We start from the raw sequence: 19,809 nt of genomic DNA, 5'->3' as shown, positions 1-19,809 counted from the left end.
CCTTAAAAATATACAATATGTAATTAAACAATTTCTACCAATATACAAGTATTTTTTTTTACTAAAATATAATACTACTAACATAGAAATAAATGTACACGCAGAACTTCGTAACTGTATTTTAATGAACAAAAAGAGATAATCATGTTTACAGAAAGGTAAAAAAATAGCACCAAGTAAAAGCATGTGGATAAATCCATAAATTATGGCATTTTCAGGATTAGTTTACTTATAGAAACAGTCATACTGTATTGTGTTTTACAGTACTGAAAGCGGAGAGGTTGTTGTGTACATGTGTTTTTTTAAGTGATGCTGATGCTTCCTCATAAGGAACACATTTAAAGACATTTCCGATGCACAGTCACCAGTAATTTTGTCTTGCAGTGGCACCATAGAAGTTTCTGAGTCCTTCCAACATGTAAAAAGACCTAATGGTCACATTATGATAAAAACAAAACATTATTTCAATGTTATCCTCACAGATTTTGCAATGTGATCTTTAAAATGTGCACTGTAAAAAGATTTGGGTTGTTACATTTAAAATGTTACCACGAAAACATAATACGTCCCATTTAAATGAAATAATAGCGAGCGCTCCTTATGAACAAATCAAGTGTCAGTCCCTGATATCACAATGCAATTAACCAGTGCTCAGAACCTCGTACACTAAACTACCAAAAATAACGTCAATGACTCTAAACCGATAAAGTAAAAGAAGAGTATATCCTCCAGTTCCATAGAAATGCTAATTCCTAAAAGGTCTAATTGAAATTCATAGTAAAAACTGTTCTTTTCTTTAATAAAGAGGCATTTGAGATCTCAAAGGCCCCCAAATTGAAGTTCAGAGGTACAGTTTCTTTAAAAGCACAGCAGCCATTGGATTCTCCTTGTGCAAGTTGGGCCACCTTGCATCATGTTGTGATTCCTCAAATCGGTCCTGAAATTATAACGTAACAGACTTGTCACAGCAACGCACAGGAGACAGAAACCAATGCCCCAAAGACTCCTGGATTCAACTGAGAGAAGATAAGAGGCACAGCATCTCTAGAAGAGCACAGGCTTCGTCTGAAGTCCCTCAGAACGGTCCTCATACACCCCAGCTTTGGGCTTGAGAGGAGCTGCCTATGTCTGGGATCTGATCGGCAAAAGACTGCGTCATCCACTGACCGTCCTGAACCTGGCCAACCGTGTTCGGATTCGTAGGAGCCTTCTCCGCTGCGTCGGCTGGAGGTACGAACACAAAAATTGATTTTAAACACCCGAAGACCCCTTTGACTTTCATCGTATGGACAAAAACATATCTTCATTTGAGTACTGACCTTTCTCCTCAGATGTGGAGAAGTTGCAATATCCATTGCTTTGGCCTCCTTCAGGTGCCTGTTCTCCATACGCTCCTCCGAAAGCTGCCTCATAACCTGGATCATAATGCTCTTCCTTGATGGCCATCCTCTTAGCGTCCTCTGCAAGACAGAAGGAAGATCAAATAGTCAGGTACGGTTCATAATTGTGTATATCAGGAGGGTAGTCATAAACGGTCTGCTTGTACCTTTAGCCATGCCGAGATCAAATGAGTACTTCACTTCTTCTACCTCCTTGGGCTTCGCAACACCCTTCAGCTGATCTCGGAGCTCTCTCAGCTTGATGTAAAAATGCACTTTGTCCTGAGCACGAGGAAACTGAGCACAGCGGGCACTGGAGGAGGGCATCAGGTACAACGCCTACAGAAAACCGGAGTATACAGCATATGACTCATATCTGACCAAATTTTTTCTTCATTTTCTTTCTTCAAAAAAAAAAAAAAAAAAAAAAAGGTTTCTTACCGTCTCAGAGTCAGGAATCCTGTGAGGCTGTAGGCCAAATTCAAGTGTTTTGGGCTTTTTTCCAAATATCTCCCTACAGAACATTTCATATATACCTGAAACAAAAGTTGATTAAATGGAAAAAAATAAAAACCGTTAAATGCACTTTCAGACAACCAGTTTGTACTCTTTCTCTGTGTTTGAATACTTACATTTTCCATTAAAAACTGCTATGAGAGGCTTGAATTTCTTTATCTTTTCCACTAAGATTTTACCACCTTCTCGAAGCTCCTTGCTGCAGAAGGTGACAAGCAGAACAGTTCAGAAAATAGGAACATCACTGTTTCCAGTAAAGAATGACATTAGAGGAACAATCTACCGCACCTAGAGAGATCTTTGCTTCCCGGTGTCGCTCTTGCTACCATATTTGTGAAGCCGATGCCATATTTCTCAGGCAAACTATCATCATCCATGTGATTTAACAGTTTTTCTGTGAATCCAGACAGGAACAGACACTTCCCTAAAAGATTGATTTAAAAAAGGTTATAGTTTAATATTTGAAAGATTACAGATTTTAAGCTATTAATTTTTTAATTAAAATTTAATATTAATTTATATATTATAGATTTTAAATATTATACTGCATAATTGTTTTATTTTATATTTGAATATAAAAAATATTTTAATAAACATTTTATTAGAATATATCTATATTTACATTATATTAATAAATAGGACATTTTTATATTTGTGTGCAACTTTTTAAAATGTTAATAATTTTATATGAATGTATTAGTAATAACAGCACTTATATTATTGACAAAGATAAACTAAAATCTCTATATTTAAAGATGTCAACAAATGTCAACACTGTTTTGAACAGTTATTTTTAAAAATATGATTAAGCAAACTGATATTATTGTCTTGTTTAATTATCTATATTAGAAATATATATATATATATATACACATACACACACACACACACACACCCTTTTATATTAATGCATTAAAAATGACATTAGGAGTCTAAATCAATCACATCTACAATAAAAGTTATTTTACATGGTGTGTGTACTGTTTGTAATGTGTATATATATATTAAAAAAATAAATAATAATAATAATATATATGCATGTGTATTATGCTTATAAATATATACAATGCACACACAAAAACAGTCATTTATTTTGGATGCAATTCATCCTACAATTATATTGACAATTATAACAATAAAATTAACAATACAATTACAAAAATAAAATATATTTTACATTAAAGAAATAAATCTGTCTTTAATTCTGTAGATGTTAAAATTAAAAATAGATGTTAAAATTAAAAGTCTACTTACAAAAATGGTTTCCTGGTCCAGGGAACCATCGTCCAATATAGGCCGCCATCAACCCTGGATTAATACCGATCTGTATCATAAATATGAAAAGATTTATTTCAGTCATTCAGAGTTCAGTACCATCTTTGGATTAACATTCTTCTTTGTTAAAAGGCAACCTCAGAGAAAAGCCATATAAACTTACAATGACATAGTCCAGATTAGGGGTAAGAATGTCAGGCAGAGTTTTCTTCATGACTTCCTCCTCCGACATGCCCTTAAAACGATCGACTTTCCTCTTGACCTTCTTGAAGGTTTCGTCAATCTTCTCCTGTCCTTCAGCCGGCGGGCCCTCCTTATCCTCCTTGGCTTTTTTGGGTTTAGGTCCAGGTTTGGCTCTAGGTTCGCCTTTGGCTTTAGGTTCGCGTTTGGCTTTAGGCTCTTTGCTCGCTGCTCTTCCTCGCTTTCCTTTAGCAGGTGCTTAAACGTGAAAAAAAACACTTTGACTAAAAGCTACATGAGAGAACGTATTCAGTCTGCTGATCTCAGTTCTAACTTTTGGAAACACACGGTCCCGGATGATTACCTTTCTGTGCAGCCGCGGGCTCCAGCTGGGCGGCATCCTCCGGGTGTACAGGCATCTGCTGCATGCCTCCATCTTCTCTGGGTCCCTCCATCATAAAGCCAGCATTGCCATTAGCCATGTGAGGATACTGAGCCTGAAGGGCCTGCAGATGCTGCTGAGCTGACTGAACCCTAGTTCAGAAATAAAACAGGGCCTGACTGAGTTGTCAACTCAGACTTCTGTAGAAAAAGGTCCGTCTTAAAAGCACATATTTATTAATATGCAAAACAGAGATTATTAGTAGTGAAGTCATGATTAACTCATCACTGTGCATTTAACAGAAAAGTAACTTATTTATTGTATTGTTTGCATAATTCATTTAACAAGAAAACATTTAACATTTTGATAATTTTGATAAAAGATTTAAACTACTGGTATTTAATAGTAATTTATTACTTATAGTTAATCAATCATAAATCAACTTTATAACTATAAACACTTATTATAAAGGCTATAAAGCCTTAAAATAAATGTATAAAATGAAAGTAATCATCAAAAATACAGTTTAATATCTAGACATTATAATTCAGTTAACTGCATCTCCTTTAGGTCAGAGATTGCCTTATGTAAAGCAGGTGCAACGTCCATAAAGAGATATATTTGAGAAGTCAAGTCATTAATGCAACCCTGCAAAAAGAGCATATTAATAACTGCAGGAACACATCAGTTTCAACACAAACACAAGTGGCAACACCAGGGCAGTTTCTTCTTCGTGAAAGCTGGCCATTAACTTGTTATTGTTGCTCGTTTCGTGCATGGCGGTACAGACTGGTTAGTAGCATTCAAAAACAGACTAAAATGCCGAATGTTATTATAACAGCACAAGAAAATCAGTGGGATCGTAATTAATCTTGGCGCCAATTGACGACATTGCGTTTCAACTCACCATTGTTGGAGGTATTCCGAGGGGGCATGAGGCAAAGATCCATAGAGCCTTTCATCCATCTCTACAAGATTTACTTAAATAAATCAATATTTGTGTTCATTTCAACAGCAATCTCAGTGGTATTCTCACAGGGGAATATTTATAACCAGCCCTTTTGCTTATAGCTACAGATTATATTATCGTTTTATGATAAATTGTTTTGATTATACATAAATGCATTCCTAAATTAAGTTAATAAAAACATACCCAGCCCAGTCCGGCTCGAGTGTATAAACCAGATCAGAAAAGGTTCTGTGTGCTGGATTTTAAACACACACACTCCACGTAGTCACCCAGCACATATCACTCTTTACCATTTAAACTGCGGTACTGGGCAAACTAATCTAAATTTGGTAATTATAAATAAATTCAGCAGGACAAATGGAGGTAAACGGCCCTTGCGGGTAAAAAAAAGACACTTTATTTTAACATAAATCCCATATGTGATACTGTTAGCATGTTCGGCTAATACTGGCCTAGAGTGCTAATTCATTGAGCACAATGAATGATGGTGGCTAGCTAACTGTGCAGAGCGCTTCTATCGGCATAAAATACATTTACGTTGCGTAATTAATCAAACTAGGCTTTATTTGTTAAATGAATACATACCGTTGTAATATGATTAGAAAGATAGTCCACTGAAATGTTGATTTTTCTCGTTTTAGGAACAAAACCGGTGAAAGCAACAAAGACGAGACCAACAGCGAGAAATCAATTTGACAGTGGAGCGTACCAAAATCACCAGGACTAGGGGCGTTTAGGACAGAGATTGTGTCTGACTCTTAAGTTACTTTTAAAAATAAAAGCAAATAATTCTGAAATGAAGTTTTATTATTGTGTGTTTTAAATGTACATACTAAAACATACTGAAGGCTGTTAGTTTTATCTTAATGTCAGTATGGAGATGGAAAAATGCACCCCTCTGAAATGTAAATAGTATGACCTCCGTCTCCTGTGACATTTAAACGCTTCAAAGCGTGCTTCCTATTGGCTGCGTTTCAATAAATACAAAAAAATCTGTTTCCCGTTTAGCAAATATCAAAATAAAGTAAATGCATATTTCGATTGTGACCACTTGCACCTTGCAAAACATTGTTATTCATTTATTTCCCCACAACGAAGATTATAGTCGAGGCTTTTATTTTAGATGTAAAAGAAAGGTATGTATTTTAAATTCAGTTGTGACAATAACTAATACACATGGCTTTATTTGGCCCTTAGTAATACATACATATAAAAAATAAATAAAATACAGCTTACAAAATGACATACATAGTACATAATTCTCACAACAAAACTTAAGATGGGTTATTATGATGTAACAAAATGGTACTAAACATATATACACACACACAATGACTGCAAAACAACAAACACAATTCTAAAAAGTCTAAAAATAGCATTCAAAATGAGGTAAATTGAGTGATCTGTATTCAATAAGCACCATAACTTGGGACTGAGCATGCCATCTGCAATACTACTATAAATCCATGCACTGAGGACATGCACAGTGATAAACCTCTTCCGGAGTCCAGCCATGGTTTCCATTAGGAATTTGTTGCAATAAAAAAAAACTCGTATATTAAAAAAAAATTAATAACAAAAAAAAAAAAGTGAATGTGAAAATTACAATATCACGAAAACAGAAAACCTCAGCTAATCAGAATACACATTACCAATCAAATGTTTGGGTAAGATTTATATTTGTTTTTAAAAAGAAGTCTCTTATGCTCATCAAGGCTGCATTTTTTTTTGACCCAAAATAGAGCAAAAATTGTATTGTAATATACTGAAATAGTGTTACAATTTTAAATAACCGTTTTATATTTGAATATATTTTAAAAAGTAAAGTGATTTAAAGCTGATTTCAGGGTTGTTACTCCAGTCTTCAGGGACACACGATACTTTACATGATTAGAAATCATTCTAATATGAATATTTGCTGATCATGTAATATTTCCTATTATTTTGAAGTAATTTGTATTTATTTTAAATGCATACTTGCTGAATAGAAGTATTGATTTCCTCCCCCCAAAAAAATCTTACTAACCCCAAACCTTTGAACGGTAGTTTATGACTGAAGTCTCCTTAAAAGGATAAAAATATAGGCACAAAATGAACAAATGTCTCAATCAGAATGTCTCATGTTTCTTGTTCATTCACGCTTCCACACACTGAATTCACATAACTTAAGAATCAGTCGCTCAGAAACAGGCAAAACACATTAAAATATCAAATAAAACAATTAAAAAAATGTTGGTCCTTCTCACTACATATAGTGTAGACAACAGTCTTTGTGCGACAACTACTTTAGTTCAGTTGCTGTTGCTACATCTGATGTCTGGAATCTGGTCTGCAAACGGCTGCATGGTCCACAGGTTGTCCGATACCTGGTCTAAAGAATTTGGATTGTTATTGCAAGCACTAGACACAAAATGATTATTTTTCTTTCCGTACACAGTATGTACATACCTGTATCTGTAGAATGATGGACATCAAATGCTTGCTGTGGGTGCTGCTGTGATCCATGAGCGCAGGTCTCCTCATATCCAGGGTCATGCTGCTCTTCTTTGATTGCCATTCTTTTGGCATCCTCTAGAATACGCAACGACGAAGCGCGCGAGTTAACAACTCATGTATTTAAACAGCACAAAAACCTTTTCAATTGTGAATCTCTTCACCTTTAGCCAGAGCCACATCAAATGTGTAGTTTGTCTCTTGGATCTCTTGAGTCTTCACCACTCCCTTCATTTGATCCCTGAGCTCCTTTAACTTGATGAAGAAGTGCACTTTGTCCTGAGCGCGAGGAAACTGGGCACAGCGCGGGCTTGATGATGGCATCAGATAGCAAACCTGGACAACAGAAGCTCGTGTCTAACCGATACTCAACTATAAACAGGAACATTAAACGTTATCAAGAAAGAAGCTTGTACCGTCTCCGTTTCTGGCACTTTGTACGGCTGCAATCCGAACTCTAAGTTCTTAGCCTTTACTCCAAAGATCTCCTTGCAAAATGTCTCGTAAATACCTGAAAGGACGAACGGGATTAGCTTACATTGTAAATAACAGTTTAGACTGCAATAGCAAAATGACCACTTACATTTCCCATTGAACACAGCGATTAACGGTCTGTACTTCTGGAGCTTTTCCAAAAGCTGGTGGCCACCTTCACGGATCTCTTTGCTGCAAATCAACATTCAAGATTTTCAAATATATTCATATAAAGCATTTGCCCTCAGTTTCACAGACAAGAGGCTTGCCCCAGACCAAAATGCTTGTTCGAGCTGTCTCAACTGAAAATATATCTTAAAATATTTCTGCGTCATTGTTCTGTGTAAATATGAAATTTCTTCTAAAGCATTTTTGTAAAAGTTGCTTAATTTAACTAAGGCCTAGTCCTGGTTTAAGGTAAGCCCCATTTCTGAAACCAGGCCTTGAGATCAAGAAATGTTCTGTGATAATATTGAGAAATTTGCATTGTTTCAGACCTTAAGAAAAAGGTCCATTCTCTATTGTCCATAGCCCTCACATTAACTTGGATTTTGTTTGCAAAATTTGGCTGAAATGTGCCCATTCATTTTACACGACTAATATAAATGTTCAAGTCTTACTTTGATAGATCTTTACTCCCGGGTGTAGTCCTCTCCACCATATTGGTGAAACCAATGCCATACCGATCAGGAAGCGTCTGATCATGCATGTGGTTGAGCTGTTCTTCGGTCAGACCGGAAAGATATAAGCACTTCCCTATCAGACGTTTAACAAACAATCAAAAGACGAGCATAAGTATATAAACATCCTTTACAAATAAGAATCAGCTGAATAATACATACAAAAATGGTTCCCAGGATTTGGATAATGCCTTCCTTTGTAAGCTGACAACAGTCCAGGATTGATGCCGATCTGTAAAAGTAATGAGTGAGATATACACACACACACATTTCATACATATACTGTACTGTTGACAAATATGATTAAGGCCAACGACTCCATGAATGCAGTTATGCACTAAAATTCAAGACATTGGGCCAAAAAATGCTTCTGTATGGGTTTCTGTCTTATATTTACATCACATGATAACTGATATCACACATGCAGAGGAAGCAATATCACAAGAGTGCTGTTTCCCCACATGTTGTTTGGGTGGATTTCAAGAAAAATTCACTTAGACAAACAAACTCCATCATATGCGGTTATCAGACATGACTGCAACTTCAAATAGGACTGGCTTCTATGGTAAATTAAACAAAAGAAATAGGCTTTTTAGCAGCGAACACTCAAGAAGGGTTTGGTGAACACAGGGATAAAAAGCACCCCGTGTGTACAATGAAATATACTGCTGTATTTCTGAAGTTGGCATAATGGGCTTTATCAAACACCAACAGATAAAAAAAAATAAGTCACTGACTTTTTAAGTTTTCTAAAAAGTATTGCATAACAGGGTGCTGCAAATTGTGGCCAATGTGTATTAAAGAAAAACATTTATTTTATAATGACATTCCCTTCATTTTAAATTCTTATAATCCAGTGAAAGGTTAGATTTTTCTGAATTTTTTAAATGAAAGATCAAAAGGATTAACAAATGCAGATTAATTTTCACAGCCTTCTTTGTTCATATTTACCAAGGGTGCTGATATTTTTGGCCATGACTGTATATACAAAATGCAATGCATGCGAACATATAAATAAATAACATTATATAAATTTTTATCTAAATTTAATATGAAAAACAATTTGTAATTTTTATAATAAATGTAATATCAATATTTCAACACATAAAAAAGACTTACAATCAGCATGTCAAGATTATGTGTGATGACATCTGGCAGCTTTCTAGCCATGACTTCCTCCACTGACATCCCATTGAAGCGATCCAAAGTCCTCTTTGCTTTCTTGGCAGACTCTTCAGCTTCCGACCTTTCCTTCCCTTCACCTTTTGGAGGCCTTCCCCTTTTCTTTCCTTTAGCTGGAGTCGTCGGAAGGGCTGCAAACCAGATGTTTAATAAGTCGAGCTGCAGAAACATTCCACTTAAAAACACTATGAGGACGGAAAAGGTCGCACCTGGTGGTTGCGCAGAGAGTTGATGAGTCTGCTGAGGTTGATCCAGATACAGATCTTGATGCACTGAAAGATCAGTCATGATTTTGTCCTCCACAGGTCTCTCGGCATACTGAGTGGCATTAACCATCTGGTGGTAATGAGGCACCTGCTCCGCCTGGTACTGCTGAGGATTGGTTTGATACCTGTGAAAACAAAATTACAAAGACACTGCACTTACTTCAAAACCTACTGCGATACTCTGATCTTTCTCTTTCCAGTGTTTACACATTCACCATACACCTTCGCCTCCCATTTTGATAGCATTTGTTGGAATCACAGTATATACACATCACTAATTTATTTAAAACATTTAAGAAAGCAACTCTTTGGGATCTTTTGGGGCTGGGCAAACTCACCAGTACTGAAGATAATCCATAGGGGCCGTCAGAGATGAATACTGCCTTTCTTCCATCTTAATTGGTGGTCTTACTTTAATAGATTAATATTCATGTTTATGTTACCGATATGCCAGCTTTTAAACCACACCTCCCTTTGTTTAATCTCTTCTGTTACGTTCCTATTTTCATTATGCTTAGCTTACGAATTAAACGTCACAGGATAATGTAAAAAACCCCATTTTGTTTAGTAACACACATATTTCAAAGTCTATTCAACCTTTGGTATGAGCAGTACTGTAGATTGCAGCTAACTATCTCGTCAGACTCAGTAAGCTAAGAGCTGTGTGTGGACCATTGACGGAATACAACCAATAAAATCACTCGTTTCTTTAAATACACAGATGATTTTCTGCGTTAGGATTATGAATCTTACCTGCCATATATATCCTTCAGACCCTTTCTGGCACATTTGAGCATTTAGTGCAGAAAAGTAAACGCTAAACGATGCTACACATGATGAATGAAGCCGGTGTAAGTAAAAATGTCAACATAGGTAAGGGCTAAATTCAAAATAAAAGTCCTTCGTTTTGCGCATTAGAAAACTATAGAGTTTGCGTATTCAAAGGTTTCAGCTTTTATGTAATTATTATAGATTTGAAAATTAACACAATAAAACCTTAATGCGAGCTACCGTTTGTGCCGAACTTAAATCCATACTTTTATTCAACAAAGCGTTAGTTTTTCGAACGTCTGGCTTCCCTTTTTTTGGACTCGACCATTATTTACAAAGGAGGGTCGCATTTTTCTCTGAAACATTTGTTTTTTATATATATAACGCATCTTGTGGCGTGCCTAAAAGCACCAGTGTTCAAATACGTGTAGAACAAAGTATCAGTTTAATCAATTTAATTATTCTATTATTATTTCAAGCAATTAGGACATAACATGTATTTCAGCACTCCCTACGATAAAAGTGATTTACACGACTTCCAAAGCGAACACGTGAGACATGTAACAAGAACCTTTGCTGCTGAATGTCGTGCAACGAAACCTATTGTGTTATTTCGATTATAACATAAAAAGGTTAGTATATGTCTTTCCAGCCTTTATCCTGTTTAATGTGGCAATTATAGTACTGTTTTTATGCAATAGCACACACACTTAATTTGCTTCTACGTTTAAGATAGCTAGCAGTGGTGACCTTATAGCAAAAAGTCATTAATTTAACTGATAAAATACTTGCCCGTGTCACATGAAATGAGTAAGTGTTCATTATACATCGTTTTGAGTTGCATTTCAATAAGGTTTTCTTTTCATTTCCCTGTCTATTTAAATAACAGAGCAATTTGGAAGGCAATTGAAATAAAGTTTTTCTTTCTTTAGGTAAAAAATTCTATTAATTGGCAGAACATTTGTCAGCCAGCTGTCTTCTAAGGATGCCAGCAGGTGTATCGTGGCCAAGATACCTAAGGATGTTTGCAGCCAGTGTGTTGTCAATGTTTGCTGGAGCACAGGTTGTGCATCAATATTACCGTCCTGATTTAGTAAGTTTTAAAATCAGATTTTGTGTGTGTGTGTTTTTTTAATTTGTTTGGGAGTGTGTGCAATCTAGATATTTATCTAGGTGTAAATTGCAATTTGCAATCCATTTTATGTTTGTAATTGAACTGCAGGGATTTTGATTGTTTGATTGAATTACATACACTACAGAAAAGTTCACAAATGTGCATTTTGAAAGCATTTTTTTAACATTTATAGACCATTCCAGAGATCCCGTCAAAGCCTGGAGAACTGCGAACAGAACTTCTTGGATTAAAAGAACGACAGACAGACTCTCCATCTCAGAAACAATAACCCGTTCATTTTTGTCATTCTAAGTAAAATAATGCTTTTTTTTTATTCTGTGAATAAAACTATTTATATAAACTTGTACCGTGTCATCATTTGTCATATACAATACCTTGTATAGTAACTCGGTGCTCTGTAATATTTTTAGTTTTGCGTTAAGACCTAATTCAGAATTTCTTTAACCAAATTTTCATTATTTAATTTAGGAAAAGTGCATTGAATAATTATATTAAAAAAACTTCTCAGAAATATTTTAATGGTGGCTATTATGCTGACTCTGGACTTTTATTATGAAAGGTAGTCTGTCACCGTGCGAACGGAAGTAGGCATGTGTATATTTGAGACTGTTATAGAGAATGTACAGCTGAAGCACTAGTCTGTCAAACAGAAGGCAGCTCTGGTGCGGGGAAACATGCCGACCTTGTCTTTGCCGCTTTCAAACCTGCTCAGAAATCAGGAGGGCTTTCGGAAACTCGTCGCGCACTTTAAGTATTTGCACACTAGAAGCGGGATATGGACGGTCCCCACCATCAGCACGCCGCGGATCTCGAAATCTGCTCTCGTGTCCCGGAGAAGAGAGGTTCCCCCGGGACAGCTGACAGCAGGGAACATGTGCACCAGCTCCGGCGGCGACAAGACCAGCTGGCTCTGGTCTGTTTACAACGAAACCAAACAGCAAACGCTAGGTTAGTTCAGATACATGCCTGATTTCTCTTAAGACCCTGGTCATCTGTCAAAGGGCAAAAGGCATTGTAGATATTGTGCTGTATATTTACCATCTATGTATGCTTTTCTCTCTGTTTATCCTAGCATTAGCTGTATTATATCGGCTGTAGGATTTTAGTTATGTTTATGAGAGTGATATCTGTCATGATTTGACATCATGCTGTTGAATGATTTAATGACACAACGCATGTACTTGAGAATTAATAAATAATATTTCAATGTTTACGTAGCTTGAATACATTTTTACTTCAGTTTCAAATTAAGCAATTTTAGCAGCATTTGTAATTAAGTTATTTCACTGTGTATTTTCGTCCAATATTTGCATTTTATTACAGCTTTATATTAATGTTTTCACTAATTTTAATTAAAATATTTCATTTATTTGTTTTTGTTTCAGGAAATAATAATATTGGCCATTACTTGAATATTCACATACAAAGATTTACTTTTGATTTACTTTTGTAATGAATGCCTCATTACAGGTGAATCAGTAATTATTTTAAATCCTTTATAAATTATTACATTTATTAAAATGTAGCGGACATAATAAAAACGTGAACTTAAAGGGTCAAGTATTTACTAACATGCTTATTTTTTTTTTTATGTCCACAACAGATTTAATTCCTGTCATATCAAACAACTTTGTGAATCCAGACACCATCTTTGCCAATAACCAGATGAGTCTGCAGGACATCGAGATCTATGGATTTGACTATGATTATACACTGGCCTTCTACTCCAGTCACCTTCACACACTCATATTCAACATCGCCCGAGACATCCTCATCGACGAGCACAGGGTGAGTGACCCAACACTTCACTTATGTATCTATTATATTGTTGCATTTGATAAGAGTTAGTACGTGACACAGAAATTACACGCTTAATTGCAGCAATATCTTCTGAATATCTTGCCTCTTTCTGTCCACACAACAGTATCCAGAGGGACTGAGGGAATATGATTATATACCGAATTTTGTGATTCGTGGTCTGCACTATGATGTCCAAAAGGTACGTGTCCAGTTCTGATCTGCTGTAGATGGAAAACTTTAAAAGTAACCTGGCTGACCTGTTAATCTCATCTGGTTACCAGGCCTTACTGATGAAGATCGATGCCTTTCATTATATCCAGCTGGGTACAGTGTACAGGTGGAGTGCAACAAACATCTACTGTGATGTTTTTACTGTTTTTATACGTTGTTGTTAAAGGGATAGTTCGCTTGAAAATGAAAATTCGTTCCAAACCTCCTTCTTTATCTTCAGAACGCACATTAAGATATTTTCGATGGTATCTGAGAACTTTCCGACCCTGCATAGAAAGTGCATGAACCACTTGGACTTTTTTTTGTCTTTACAATGTCTTTACTGTATTTCTAGGGTTGGAACGTGTCGGCTGCATTGCTGTCTATTCAGGGTCAGAAAGCTCTCAGATTTCATCAAATCTATCTTAATTTGTATTCTGAAGATAAACAAAGGTCAAAGGGGTTTGGGCTTTCTTATTTAATCTAAAATATATTAATTTAAGATGAACAAAGGTCTTACAGGTATGGAATGTCTTGCGAGCGAATAAAATTTTGGGTTGAACTGTCCCTTTAGTCTCAGGATAGGTTCGCTTAATGTCATTTGAATGTTGCTGTAGGGGTCTTAATCCTGTGCCAGAAAAGGAGGTCATTGCGATGTACGAGGGCTCCCATGTACCCCTCGAGATCATGAGTGACTTCTATGGCAAGGTCTGTAAGCCTGGGCTCATTTGCTTGTCAAGAGTTTTGTTTCACATCCTAAAAATGTGTTCAAATTTTGACGTTTAGCTGGAAAAGTAGTAGCAATGTAGCAAGCACAGCTCACGCAGGAGTACAGCAGCAAATACGACCTTTTTTAACGCAGCTCTCTCCTTACAGAGCTCTCACGGTCACACCATGAAGCAGTTCATGGATATCTTCTCGCTGCCAGAAATGACGCTGCTGTCATGCGTTAATGACTACTTCATGAAGCACAACATCGACTATGAGCCTGTTCATCTTTACAAAGACGTCAAGGTACAGTTGTCCCTCCAAACTGCATCATGTATCAGAGCAACATTTCATTCACTGATACCAGTTTCTAAGGAAACCGAGTGAGGCCTGTTGTATTTAGGGTAACACGGATGTCAGAAAGCAAAGGATATCTTGAGCACAAATTTTGGATAAATATGGATTCTGAAGTTGCTATTTAAGGTCGTAGTGAGCAGCATGGAAAGAACCGTCTAATTTTAGAGGAACCGTTTGGATGCACCATCTGTGCCATGTGCCTGGAAAAAAAGCAGGCTTTACAGATGGTCTAATACCTTTTATTGGGTCTGAAGATCAGTGTAATTAATACAAGACGCGCACCATTGCTCTTACGTTCAGTCCTGCCTGAAATTATGAATTAACAAGTCTCTGGACATATGAAATGGCTGAGAGCTTTCACGGGAGGTGTCTGGCAGTGCGTCGGGGCTTTGTGTGTTGTTTCATTGCAGAACACTGATGTTACGTTAGCTTTGATATTCTGCATCTGGTCTCTTTCTCCGTTCCCAGGAGGCTATAGGAGACGTCCACGTCAGAGGGATTATGTATCGAGCGGTAGAGGCTGATATCGGTAATTTTCTCAGCTGGACCTGCATGAAGATCCCATAGCAATAACAATCTGCTTGATAGATCTGAACAAATCAAAGTTTAACATGACAGTCAATGGAATTGCATAATAATGATCATAAATGTGTTGTAAAGCAAAGAATTTATAATATATTAATATGCAAAAATGCAACAATAATGATACTAATTGCATTAAAATTTTAATTAAATAATTATTGTTGTTGTGATTAATAAATAACTATGGAATGTAACAAACCATGTACAATTTTATAATATATATTAAAATGTAATTTTATTATACATATTATAATATGATTTACAGTTTGCTCTATTTTAATGATAATTGTATTAATGTCTATTTTATTATTATTAATAAAGTATAATCATTGTATTATTAATATTAATAATATTATTACAATTTAAAACTATGTAATATGTACTGTAATAAGTAGTATAAAATGTAACTTGTGTATACAATAAATGTAAAAATATTTAATCTATTTTATTAACTACTGTTGTTGTTTTTTAATATGATGTGTAAGTGTGTACCCCTCACCCCCTCTTTTGTAATTATTGAATCAAAAAATGTCTATTTTTGTAACACCTTGTTTTTTCTTTTCTGCAGAGAAGTATATCTGTTACGGTGAACAGACACATGCTGTTTTACGGAAGCTATCTAAGAACGGCAAGAAGATGTTTTTAATTACAAACAGCCCTTTTGATTTTGTGTAAGTGCGAACAAGATACTAAAGCGAAGTCAAAAGAAACATCAATGCATAGGAAAAATTATCACTAAGAACTCGTACAAAGCCATTCTGACTAACTGCTCCTATGAAAAGCATCTTTCAGATAAAATGCATTTTAATTCCTTTTTTCAGAGATCGAGGCATGAACTATATAGTTGGCAAAGACTGGAGGGACCTGTTCGATGTCGTCATAGTGCAAGCCGACAAGCCAGGCTTTTTCAATGACAGGAGGAAGTAAGTTCCTAAAACCCAGAGACAGCAGCAGCTCTGAATCACTCCTAAATCAATGGCATTCTGACATAATCACAGAGTCCTTTGTTTAAATCATATCAAACGACCTTAGAGGAAGTATTTAAGCATGCCGATGTTTTTTTAATTCGAAACCTTTGTGTGTTTTTGTTTGTGAAGACCATTCAGACGAGTTACTGATAAAGGTGTGTTGCTGTGGGACAGAATTCACCACCTTGAGAAAGGGCAGATCTATAAACAGGTAATATTTGATTCCCCGCTGTTCGGCTGCCAACTCTTTCTATTCAGTAAAGCGGCTGGAACCTGATCTGTTCAATATAACTGTTGCCAGGGAAACCTGTACGAGTTTTTGCGGCTTACAGGCTGGAGGGGCTCAAAGGTTTTGTACTTCGGAGATCACATTTACAGCGACCTTGCCGTAAGCATCATATTCTGACGTTTTGATTATAATGCACACTAGATAATAGTACAATGTGATAAAAATTGGATTGTGTTGCCTATGTCTTATCAGTCCTTTTAATATACTAGGTTATGCAGAGTATTGGCAATAGTTCTGTCTTATTAATATAATTTGCATGTCAATAAGTAAACTACTGAACGACAGTGAATAGATTATGCAAACATTGATATGATTAAAATGTCATGATGTGTGTAGGACCTGACTCTGAAACACGGTTGGAGAACAGGAGCTATCATTCCTGAGCTGCGTAAAGAGATCAAAATCATGAATACTGAGGAGTACGTCCACACCATGACCTGGCTGCAGGCCCTGACCGGACTGCTGGAGCAAATGCAGGTCCGGCCACCTAAATAACAAAACACCACCACAATTCAGTACCATTTACATTTTAGTTCATAAAGGTAATCTGAATGAACGTGCGAATATCCAGTATTGAGCAGTACATTCAAATAAATCTCTAATATTGGTTCATACCTAATAAGCTACCGACATAACATGCCTTTTATTTTATTCCTATTTCCGTATTTTCATGTCCATACGTCTTTTCCATTCGGCTAGTTTTGGGTTAGTTATGAAGCTGCATTTGTCTTTATGTTGCAGGTGCATCGGGACCCTGCCTCACAAACGGTGATTCAGCAGTGGATTAATGAAAGGGAGGAGATGAGGTAATCCTTAATATTATCTGTTATAGTATTATCCTGTGTTTTTAAAATCAAGCTAACTTTTTTTATTATTATTTTATTTTCTTAACAGACCAGTACTTTTTTAATAAAATTGAGACTATACTATAAAAATTTTCTTTTTTTTTTTTTTTTAAATGAGTGTTTAGGAGTTTTTAGGAGAATCTATTATTTATTCATTTTTATTTCAGTTGTATTTATAGTTATTTTAGTATATTAAGCTAAACTAAATGAAAATAAGAAATGTTGCCCTAGCAGAAATAAAACAAGTTAAGATGTTATTTTTTTGTAATGCTTTATTTTATTTCAAGTAACGGACTGTTTTTATGGCATCAGTGGTTTAACTGTAATTTAATGAAGCTACAAGAATACTTTTTGTGCATAAAGAAAACAAAATTAACGACTTCATTCAGTGAGTAATTAATTTAATTTTTGGGCAAACTATCCCTTTAACTACAATAACCTTGACAGACACACATTCTTGGGTTATTTATGGAAAATCTTGACAATGAAAGTCATTCAGAAATGATTTTTCCTCCAACCAGTGTGTAAAGTAGACTATATTGATGGCTTAGAATAAATGTTACACTGTAGATGAACTTGTATTTTACTCAAATTGAGCTTAAAATGGCCAAAGAGTGTCACGTTTTTGTACCCTATCATTAAAAACTATTTACTTCCAACAGGTTACGGACCAAAGACATCTTCAACGCCCAGTTTGGCAGCCTTTTCCGCACATACCACAACCCGACCTATTTCTCGCGCCGTCTCTCCCGCTTCGCCGACATCTACATGGCGTCCCTCAGCTGTCTGCTGAACTACGACCTCCAGCACACCTTCTACCCCAGACGCACTCCCCTGCAGCACGAGTCTCCCATCTGGCCCGAGCAGACCAGCACCGGAGCCATGAACGTCCCCTTCCAGAGCCACAGGACAACCACCGGATCCGAGTAGAGAGGCATGCTTTAAAATGTACGTACCACAGAAGCGCTGCAGTTACACGTTAGGTCCCTTTCATCAGAATCAGCTGGAGTCTTAAAGACACACGTGTGGGTGACTCACTTCAACTTCATATAACGCAATCTGTGGGTACCTTATTTTTGATACACTCTACTTAAGGAACTTTGTGGTGTTTTAATGTGCCTCGTAGTGAAGGGGAGGTTTTATTTTTGTAGTTCGTAGCCTTTCTTTCATCGCCGGCCTTCGTAAAGATTATTGCTAATATAAGGGAGAGAATACTTGACACTCAAGAAAGTGTATGTATACGTGAAAGGGTTAAAATATGGTTTCAAGGAGCTAATGTAGAACAACGTCTGTTAGAACCAAAAGGGAAACACTCAGATGGACACTATATTCATTTTGAAATTATCATTAAAAAGTGTTTGTTTTAAAAAGCCTTACATACTGTGTTTAGCAATGTATGATGATTATGTACAATTGGCTGCAAAAGTTTGAAACCACTAGTGATTTTTGTCCTTGTATTAACCAGTCCAGCTGTTTGATGATGATAATAATAATAATAATAATAATAATAATAATGTTTTTTCTGAGCACCAAATCAGCACATTAGATTGATTTCTGAAGGATCATGTGACACTAAAGACTGGAGTAGCTTTGGCATCACGTCAATAAATTAAAATGTATTTAAATTACTAATCAGTTGTTTTAAAAATTTTAATAGTTTAATAAGTAGGCATTTTAAAAATAGTATCTTTTTTGTTTTCATTAAAAACATTATATGGTATAAAAATACAGGGAAAAGTTCAATAATATGTGAATTTGACAAAGAATTTTTTTTATTTAATGTTTTTAAAATTTCTTGGTTTAAATTAGATTTTGAATTCATTGTGGTTTCAGATTCTTGGGCCCTTCTGTATGTTTTTGTCGAATGTTAACATTGTGTAACTGTTTAGAAATCAACATTATAGCTAAACATACACCGTTGCTGTACAATGAAAGTTTGCGTGACTGAGTCTGAGTTTAGCGAAAGACTGTATTGTACTATGTTTTATTTCACGAAGTGTCTGTAGGGCATTTCTGCTTACATGCTAAATATATATTTTTGACTTTGTTTCAGGATACAGAGTTTGGTATTATATGAACATTTGCATCATGCTTTAAAAGCGCCAGTATTTTGGTGTATTTTGCTTTGATGAAACTGAGAACGCACACTATTTTGTTTTTGTTTCTTTTTTTGTCTGCTTAGCTTTTTTTTTTTACACTGAATGAAGTACTTCACTTTTTTGCCTTTGTCCTTTATTTGGCTTTGTTCAAATGGCTGTGTTAATCCTTATCTGAAGTGTATTTTATTTGGGATATTTATTATAAATGTAATTAAATTGATTCTTGCTCTGTGATTTATTTATTTTTT

General features: G+C 35.8%; 4 protein-coding genes across 8 annotated transcripts; 2 read left to right on the top strand and 2 right to left on the bottom strand.

The window, feature by feature from the left end:
- Positions 1-107: 107 nt before the first annotated feature.
- On the bottom strand, positions 108-5,407 carry tdg.1 (thymine DNA glycosylase, tandem duplicate 1). Of its 4 annotated transcripts, none has more exons than XM_043228400.1 (11): positions 5,288-5,407; positions 4,640-4,712; positions 3,715-3,884; positions 3,334-3,608; positions 3,150-3,219; positions 2,184-2,319; positions 2,012-2,094; positions 1,821-1,915; positions 1,547-1,718; positions 1,320-1,460; positions 108-1,224 (listed from the first exon to the last, which is right to left on the bottom strand). In XM_043228400.1, exons 2-11 carry the CDS (start codon positions 4,696-4,698, stop codon positions 1,088-1,090), a joined length of 1,338 nt encoding a protein of 445 aa, XP_043084335.1. In that variant the 5' UTR covers positions 4,699-4,712; positions 5,288-5,407; the 3' UTR covers positions 108-1,087. The 4 variants fall into 4 exon arrangements, with proteins under 4 accessions (XP_043084335.1, XP_043084334.1, XP_043084336.1 ...); XM_043228399.1 differs by having other exon boundaries at positions 4,640-4,700; positions 5,288-5,406; XM_043228401.1 differs by lacking the exon at positions 4,640-4,712 and having other exon boundaries at positions 5,288-5,393.
- A 349-nt stretch (positions 5,408-5,756) lies between these two features.
- tdg.2 (thymine DNA glycosylase, tandem duplicate 2) lies at positions 5,757-10,796 on the bottom strand. 2 transcript variants are annotated; one of them, XM_043227290.1, is made up of 11 exons: positions 10,551-10,795; positions 10,136-10,208; positions 9,741-9,922; positions 9,469-9,662; positions 8,512-8,581; positions 8,290-8,425; positions 7,779-7,861; positions 7,612-7,706; positions 7,360-7,531; positions 7,151-7,273; positions 5,757-7,073 (listed from the first exon to the last, which is right to left on the bottom strand). In XM_043227290.1, exons 1-11 carry the CDS (start codon positions 10,555-10,557, stop codon positions 6,994-6,996), a joined length of 1,215 nt encoding a protein of 404 aa, XP_043083225.1. In that variant the 5' UTR covers positions 10,558-10,795; the 3' UTR covers positions 5,757-6,993. The 2 variants fall into 2 exon arrangements, with proteins under 2 accessions (XP_043083225.1, XP_043083226.1); XM_043227291.1 differs by lacking the exon at positions 10,136-10,208 and having other exon boundaries at positions 10,551-10,796.
- Positions 10,797-11,074: 278 nt separating this feature from the next.
- c25h12orf73 (chromosome 25 C12orf73 homolog) lies at positions 11,075-12,047 on the top strand. The gene is made up of 3 exons (XM_043228484.1): positions 11,075-11,200; positions 11,501-11,661; positions 11,876-12,047. Exons 2-3 carry the CDS (start codon positions 11,554-11,556, stop codon positions 11,969-11,971), a joined length of 204 nt encoding a protein of 67 aa, XP_043084419.1. The 5' UTR covers positions 11,075-11,200; positions 11,501-11,553; the 3' UTR covers positions 11,972-12,047.
- A 240-nt stretch (positions 12,048-12,287) lies between these two features.
- nt5dc3 (5'-nucleotidase domain containing 3) lies at positions 12,288-19,795 on the top strand. The gene is made up of 14 exons (XM_043228284.1): positions 12,288-12,651; positions 13,307-13,491; positions 13,628-13,702; positions 13,785-13,840; positions 14,331-14,421; positions 14,590-14,727; positions 15,247-15,307; positions 15,929-16,031; positions 16,182-16,283; positions 16,458-16,539; positions 16,630-16,716; positions 16,954-17,094; positions 17,359-17,423; positions 18,125-19,795. Exons 1-14 carry the CDS (start codon positions 12,378-12,380, stop codon positions 18,390-18,392), a joined length of 1,728 nt encoding a protein of 575 aa, XP_043084219.1. The 5' UTR covers positions 12,288-12,377; the 3' UTR covers positions 18,393-19,795.
- Positions 19,796-19,809: the final 14 nt, after the last annotated feature.

Source organism: Puntigrus tetrazona, chromosome 25 (assembly GCF_018831695.1).
Source record: "Puntigrus tetrazona isolate hp1 chromosome 25, ASM1883169v1, whole genome shotgun sequence".
NCBI classification, from domain to species: Eukaryota; Metazoa; Chordata; class Actinopteri; order Cypriniformes; family Cyprinidae; genus Puntigrus; species Puntigrus tetrazona.
This window is presented reverse-complemented; position numbering and strand designations above follow the sequence as displayed.